This window comes from Silurus aristotelis (genome assembly GCF_946808225.1).
Source record: "Silurus aristotelis genome assembly, chromosome: 8".
NCBI lineage: Eukaryota > Metazoa > Chordata > Actinopteri > Siluriformes > Siluridae > Silurus > Silurus aristotelis.
The window spans coordinates 1-7,500 of record NC_139581.1 but is presented as its reverse complement, the minus strand read 5'-3'; the positions used below and the strand labels follow the sequence as shown (position 1 = coordinate 7,500).

At 40.8% G+C, this 7,500-nt stretch overlaps 1 protein-coding gene across 1 annotated transcript; it reads left to right on the top strand.

Annotated features, from left to right (window-relative positions):
* Nucleotides 1-39: 39 nt before the first annotated feature.
* LOC310730518 (U2 snRNP-associated SURP motif-containing protein-like) lies at nucleotides 40-5,727 on the top strand (the record flags this gene model as incomplete). Its single annotated transcript, XM_083549541.1, has 6 exons — nucleotides 40-198; nucleotides 2,221-2,319; nucleotides 4,102-4,213; nucleotides 5,270-5,391; nucleotides 5,475-5,539; nucleotides 5,616-5,727. Coding segments are annotated over exons 1-6 (555 nt in total), but the record flags the coding sequence as incomplete, so codon positions are not given.
* Nucleotides 5,728-7,500: the final 1,773 nt, after the last annotated feature.

Here is a 7,500-nt window from a genome sequence, read left to right as displayed (position 1 = left end):
TCGAGGTTAAATCTTAACTGCATCCGTCCTTTTTATAATCGTGCACTACATAGGTTACGGTATCTGTTGTAGTTGATGCTCTGTATAGTGCACTAGGTTGAAGACAGGCTGTAATTTGGGACGCGGCCCGGCGTTTTGCATTGCAGTGTGAAAATGGCGGAGCGCGCGGCAGGCGGAACACCGAGGGCTAGCTCTAAGGTACATATTATTATTTTTCCCATTTATACACTCAGGTTAGGGCTTTAATAACACACACCCACACCATACTGCTCTAATTGTGTCAGCTGCAGCTAACACACATCCCGCTAGCACTAGTCTGTTAGCTACAGTCGAACATGATGTAATGCTGCTAGCTAGCGTGCTAATTTTCTTTTCTAATTACACATTGTACTTTAAATAAACCACAACTGGCTGAATAACCCAGAATAGTTTATATATATAAATTATAAAATAAAAGGCACAGTCGGGTCTTTTATATCTCACAATCTCTCTTAAATATTCTTTACAGAGTTATATACGACTGTACCCGGTATCTGGTTAGCATGCTAACTCTGTACCCGGTATCTGGTTAGCATGCTAACGCTAACTGCGTGTTGCAGTGTTGCTAACATTCATCAAATGTATTCAAATGCAGCTTCAGTTAATTCTCATTAAATATTTATTAAAAGGCTTAAATATAAAAGCGTATTTATTGAGTGAAATAATGCGACTATGATGTGTTCGAGATGTTTATTTTAAAAAGATGTGTATTATACACCTTGTTAACGGCCATTAGTTCACGTGAGGAAGTGACGTATTTGGACCGTGGACATTTCCGGTTAGTTAACGCTCCCATTCAGGACATTAGTGGGAGATACACGGGATTTTGCGACAGTTTATTTACTCTTGCGATTAAAACTGTTCAGATTAGGCCCATGTTTACGCGCTCTCAGACCGGGAACTCACCGGGAGATGAACACAGTGGAATACAGTGCAGTTAGAACACTGATGAGACGCTCAGGAGATCACAACAGTGTGTTTATTAAACACTGGGAGGTGAAACTCGTACATTTACCACAGCGGAGTAAAACGTGCAAATTAAATACTCACTAACTCACATCTCCCACACACACTGTTCTTTTCTCCGATTCCAAATCACTGTTATCCTCGTTTTATCTCCAGATTTTATTTAAAGTTGTAGTTCATTATTTATAACCTTCAATTTCACTCCCTACAATTTAGTAGAATTTAGTTAGCGATGTGAGTTATTATTAACATTGACATTCAGATTTACCTGGAGATGCAGTGCACACTTATTACCTCCCTGGCTACCATAGCAACGACCCAAGCCTATACTACCCAGGATCTAGAACTGGTCCACTCTCTCCATCGTCACACTTTTTCTCTGCACATATTTTTCTTTTTCTTTTCGCACTACGTCACTTTAACTCTGGACTCGCACAGCACAGTGCACTTTATATTTTATACCACACCATACCACACATTCACTTTAAGAACAATCACATCAACCACCTTAAATTTTTACTGGTTTCATAAGCATCCATGTATATTCACTTATTTTTTTCTCATATATATTTTATATAGTTCATACTCTTTATTTATCCGTCTTCTTTTTTCTTGGTTTATTTTTCTCCCCATCCTTTTCCCTCATGTTGGACCGTCGTAAAAAACATTTCACTGCATGTCGTATTCTGTATGTATCTGACAAATAAAATTTGATTTGATTTGATTTGAATACACACCTGGATACGATACTGCAGGTAAATGTTTAATGTTCTGAGTAGCATTATCGATTAAATAATGGATATTGTTATTAATTATTTTAGTAATTGAGTATTCTACTGATTATTCCAATGTTATTCCTTAAATGAGCAAGTAATTTGTTTCCTTTTTTAGATCAATTAACAATGTTATTGCCTACAAGAATATCTGTGAAAACTAAACTCATTTAGTGCATTTAATTGCTACATTACATCAAAATGTAAATAGAAATATATATAAAAATACATTTCAGATTACTCCAAAAAATAAACGCACCATACGCTGTTTTCTTTATATTTTAGTTTTAAATGATCCTAAACTTTGGGAATTTTGTCGTTTAGTTTGGCGTGTTTGCACAGTGTGACACACACACACACACACACACACACACACACACACACACACACACACACACTAACCCTAACCCAACTCAAATTTACAGTGTGTTTGTTTCTGCAGGCTTTATTGGAAAGTAAACTGAAGGCCTTCAGCATTGGGAAAATGGCTGTGGCTAAAAGAACACTAAGTAAAAAGGAACAGGACGAGCTGAAGAAGAAGGTGTGTGTGTGTGTTAGTGTGTGTGTGTGTGCGTGTGTTATTGTGTATGTGTGTAAATGTGCTAGTGTGAGTGTGTTAATGTGTGTGTGTGTGTGTGTGTTAGTGTGAGGGTGTTTTAACGTGTTAGTTTGTGTGTTAGTGTGTTAATGTGTGTGTGTTTTAATGTGTGAATTTGTATGTTTGTGTGTTAGTGTGAGAGTGTTTTAATGTGTGTGAGGGTGTTTTAACGTGTTAGTTTGTGTGTTAATGTGTGTGTGTGTGTGTGTTAATGTGTGAATTTGTATGTTTGTGTGTTAGTGTGAGAGTGTTTTAATGTGTGTGAGGGTGTTTTAACGTGTTAGTTTGTGTGTTGTGTGTGTGTGTGTTTGTGTGTGTTAATGTGTGAATTTGTATGTTTGTGTGTTAGTGTGAGAGTGTTTTAATGTGTGTGAGGGTGTTTTAACGTGTTAGTTTGTGTGGTGTGTGTGTGTGTGTTAATGTGTGAATTTGTATGTTTGTGTGTTAGTGTGAGAGTGTTTTAATGTGTGTGAGGGTGTTTTAACGTGTTAGTTTGTGTGTTGTGTGTGTGTGTGTGTGTGTGTGTGTGTTAATGTGTGAATTTGTATGTTTGTGTGTTAGTGTGAGAGTGTTTTAATGTGTGTGAGGGTGTTTTAATGTGTTAGTTTGTGTGTTGTGTGTGTGTGTGTGTGTGTGTTAATGTGTGAATTTGTATGTTTGTGTGTTAGTGTGAGAGTGTTTTAATGTGTGTGAGGGTGTTTTAACGTGTTAGTTTGTGTGTTGTGTGTGTGTGTGTGTGTGTTAATGTGTGAATTTGTATGTTTGTGTGTTAGTGTGAGAGTGTTTTAATGTGTGTGAGGGTGTTTTAACGTGTTAGTTTGTGTGTTGTGTGTGTGTGTGTGTGTGTGTGTTAATGTGTGAATTTGTATGTTTGTGTGTTAGTGTGAGAGTGTTTTAATGTGTGTGAGGGTGTTTTAACGTGTTAGTTTGTGTGGTGTGTGTGTGTGTGTTAATGTGTGAATTTGTATGTTTGTGTGTTAGTGTGAGTGTTTTAATGTGTGTGAGGGTGTTTTAACGTGTTAGTTTGTGTGTTGTGTGTTGTGTGTGTGTGTGTGTGTGTTAATGTGTGAATTTGTATGTTTGTGTGTTAGTGTGAGAGTGTTTTAATGTGTGTGAGGGTGTTTTAACGTGTTAGTTTGTGTGTTGTGTGTGTGTGTGTGTGTGTTAATGTGTGAATTTGTATGTTTGTGTGTTAGTGTGAGAGTGTTTTAATGTGTGTGAGGGTGTTTTAACGTGTTAGTTTGTGTGTTGTGTGTGTGTGTGTGTGTGTTAATGTGTGAATTTGTATGTTTGTGTGTTAGTGTGAGAGTGTTTTAATGTGTGTGAGGGTGTTTTAACGTGTTAGTTTGTGTGTTAATGTGTGTGTGTGTGTGTGTGTGTGTGTGTTAATGTGTGAATTTGTATGTTTGTGTGTTAGTGTGAGAGTGTTTTAATGTGTGTGAGGGTGTTTTAACGTGTTAGTTTGTGTGTTGTGTGTGTGTGTGTGTGTGTTAATGTGTGAATTTGTATGTTTGTGTGTTAGTGTGAGAGTGTTTTAATGTGTGTGAGGGTGTTTTAACGTGTTAGTTTGTGTGTTGTGTGTGTGTGTGTGTGTGTGTGTTAATGTGTGAATTTGTATGTTTGTGTGTTAGTGTGAGAGTGTTTTAATGTGTGTGAGGGTGTTTTAACGTGTTAGTTTGTGTGTTAATGTGTGTGTGTGTGTGTGTGTGTGTGTGTGTTAAACAGGAGGATGAGAAAGCAGCTGCAGAAATCTATGAGGAATTCCTGGCTGCATTTGAGGGTGGTGAAGGACGAGTGAAAACATTTGTCAGAGGAGGAATCGCCAACGCTGCTAAAGGTAAACACAAACACACACTTTTGTCGATAAGTAAAAGTTCATAATTTTATTATAAATTTGAAATAAATGTTTTTATCATGAGGGCATGTCAACAATAAAAAATTGTATTTTAAAATATTTTCTCTCCGTTTTGTTCACACTGTTTTTGTGTTACCATGTGGACTCTGTGTAAAAACCGAGTCTTTTGAAAACGGAAGTGTGGATACGGAGCTTTTTTTAGACAAATGTGCCGTTTTCAAATTGATCTAAATTTGTGTTTTTTAAAGTGTGGGTAAAAGTGTGTGTGTGTGTGTGTGTGTGAGTAACGAAACACTGTATATTAGGGATGCACCGAAATGAAAATTCTTGGCCGAAACCGAAAACCGAAAAAGAGGAAAGCAAGGCCGAAAACCGAAACACTGAAAGAAATTGTGGCAATTATTATTACCATTAAATTTATGGCTATGACTGTGTACTAACCTCACTAAAATCAAGGCATTTCAACTGCATAAATCAATATTAAAGTTTCAAAGAATAAATCAATTACAAATTATGAAAATATTTATTTATAGCACATTGCAACAATGCACAGGATAAAATAAATTAAAATTCAAACTTGAATGTTTAACTTAAATGCACTCGTGTACATTAAATAATAATGTACAGGCCCTCTGGCCTGCTGAAAGGTTGTACAATTAAATTGACGGAGAGTGCGTGTGCTTGGAGGGGTTCTGCTTTTCTGTGCCGAGTTTCTCTCATATTCAGCATAGCGATCGGGATGTTTGGATTTCAGGTGATAAATTAAACCCGACGTGGAGAAAGTCTTTGCAGACGAACCCCTCTTGAAATTTCGGCATTACATGTTTTGCAAATCGCTATCCGTGGGTCTTTCTCAGATATACTGAAATACGTCCACACCGCAAACAAGCACGTGCAGGCAGCGGTTTCTGTTTGCGTCATCACAACAAACTGTTTCGGCCGTGTTTTTTCGGTGATCAAAGTCTTTTGAAAATATTCGGTGGCCGAATATTCGGTGCATCCTACTGTATATAAAATTTTAATGCTCTGTATTTACAGAAGAAGCTGTGACTGATGATAAAAGAGGAAAACTCTACAAACCCAAATCCAAGATTCTGGAAGCAAAAACATTTTTGCCGCTGGAGACTCCACCACAGTTCCTCGCTCTAGACAAACGCAGCGTGAGTTTCTTCAGCTTTTCACTGCACCACTTTCAATTTACCTTCACTTTGTAGTTGTTCATATGTTGTTTCTAAACTGTTAGGTGAAGAAAATGGAGAAAGAGAAGAAAAAGAGCAACCTGGAGTTATTTAAAGAAGAGCTGAAACAGTAAGTGTTTGTGTTTGTGTGTGAGAGACACAAAATGTTGTTTTGCTGATACCGTTGTGTCTTTGTGTGTGTGTAGGATCCAAGAGGAGCGAGACGAACGTCACAGGATGAAAGGACGTGTCAGTAGATTTGAGCCTCTTCCAAACACAGAAGGGAGACGATCCTGTAAGGTTTTTTTTTTTTTTTTCGTGTGTGTGTGTGTGTGTGTGTAGTGGAGGAAGGTGTGTGTGTGTGTGTGTGTGTGTGTGTGTGTGTGTAGTGGAGGAAGGTGTGTGTGTGTGTGTGTGTGTGTGTGTAGTGGAGGAAGGTGTGTGTGTGTGTGTGTGTGTGTGTGTAGTGGAGGAAGGTGTGTGTGTGTGTGTGTGTGTGTGTGTAGTGGAGGAAGGTGTGTGTGTGTGTGTGTGTGTGTGTGTGTAGTGGAGGAAGGTGTGTGTGTGTGTGTGTGTGTGTGTGTGTAGTGGAGGAAGGTGTGTGTGTGTGTGTGTGTGTGTGTGTGTAGTGGAGGAAGGTGTGTGTGTGTGTGTGTGTGTGTGTGTGTAGTGGAGGAAGGTGTGTGTGTGTGTGTGTGTGTGTGTGTGTGTGTGTGTGTAGTGGAGGAAGGTGTGTGTGTAGTGGAGGAAGGTGTGTGTGTGTGTGTGTGTGTAGTGGAGGAAGGTGTGTGTGTGTGTGTGTGTGTGTAGTGGAGGAAGGTGTGTGTGTGTGTGTGTGTAGTGGAGGAAGGTGTGTGTGTGTGTAGTGGAGGAAGGTGTGTGTGTGTGTGTGTGTGTGTAGTGGAGGAAGGTGTGTGTGTGTGTGTGTGTAGTGGAGGAAGGTGTGTGTGTGTGTGTGTGTAGTGGAGGAAGGTGTGTGTGTGTGTGTGTGTAGTGGAGGAAGGTGTGTGTGTGTGTGTGTGTAGTGGAGGAAGGTGTGTGTGTGTGTGTGTAGTGGAGGAAGGTGTGTGTGTGTGTGTGTAGTGGAGGAAGGTGTGTGTGTGTGTGTGTAGTGGAGGAAGGTGTGTGTGTGTGTGTGTAGTGGAGGAAGGTGTGTGTGTGTGTGTGTAGTGGAGGAAGGTGTGTGTGTGTGTGTGTAGTGGAGGAAGGTGTGTGTGTGTGTGTGTGTGTAGTGGAGGAAGGTGTGTGTGTGTGTGTGTGTGTAGTGGAGGAAGGTGTGTGTGTGTGTGTGTGTGTAGTGGAGGAAGGTGTGTGTGTGTGTGTGTGTGTAGTGGAGGAAGGTGTGTGTGTGTGTGTGTGTGTGTGTAGTGGAGGAAGGTGTGTGTGTGTGTGTGTGTGTAGTGGAGGAAGGTGTGTGTGTGTGTGTGTGTGTGTAGTGGAGGAAGGTGTGTGTGTGTGTGTGTGTGTAGTGGAGGAAGGTGTGTGTGTGTGTGTGTGTAGTGGAGGAAGGTGTGTGTGTGTGTGTGTAGTGGAGGAAGGGGTGTGTGTGTGTGTGTGTGTAGTGGAGGAAGGGTGTGTGTGTGTGTGTGTGTAGTGGAGGAAGGGGTGTGTGTGTGTGTGTGTGTAGTGGAGGAAGGGGTGTGTGTGTGTGTGTGTGTAGTGGAGGAAGGGGTGTGTGTGTGTGTGTGTGTGTGTGTGTAGTGGAGGAAGGGGTGTGTGTGTGTGTGTGTGTGTGTGTAGTGGAGGAAGGGGTGTGTGTGTGTGTAGTGGAGGAAGGGGTGTGTGTGTGTGTAGTGGAGGAAGGTGTGTGTGTGTGTGTGTGTGTGTGTAGTGGAGGAAGGTGTGTGTGTAGTGGAGGAAGGTGTGTGTGTGTGTGTGTGTAGTGGAGGAAGGGGTGTGTGTGTGTATGTGTGTAGTGGAGGAAGGGGTGTGTGTGTGTGTGTGTGTGTAGTGGAGGAAGGGGTGTGTGTGTGTGTGTGTGTGTGTGTAGTGGAGGAAGGGGTGTGTGTGTGTGTGTGTGTAGTGGAGGAAGGTGTGTGTGTGTGTGTGTGTGTGTAGTGGAGGAAGGTGTGTGTGTGTGTGTGTGTGTGT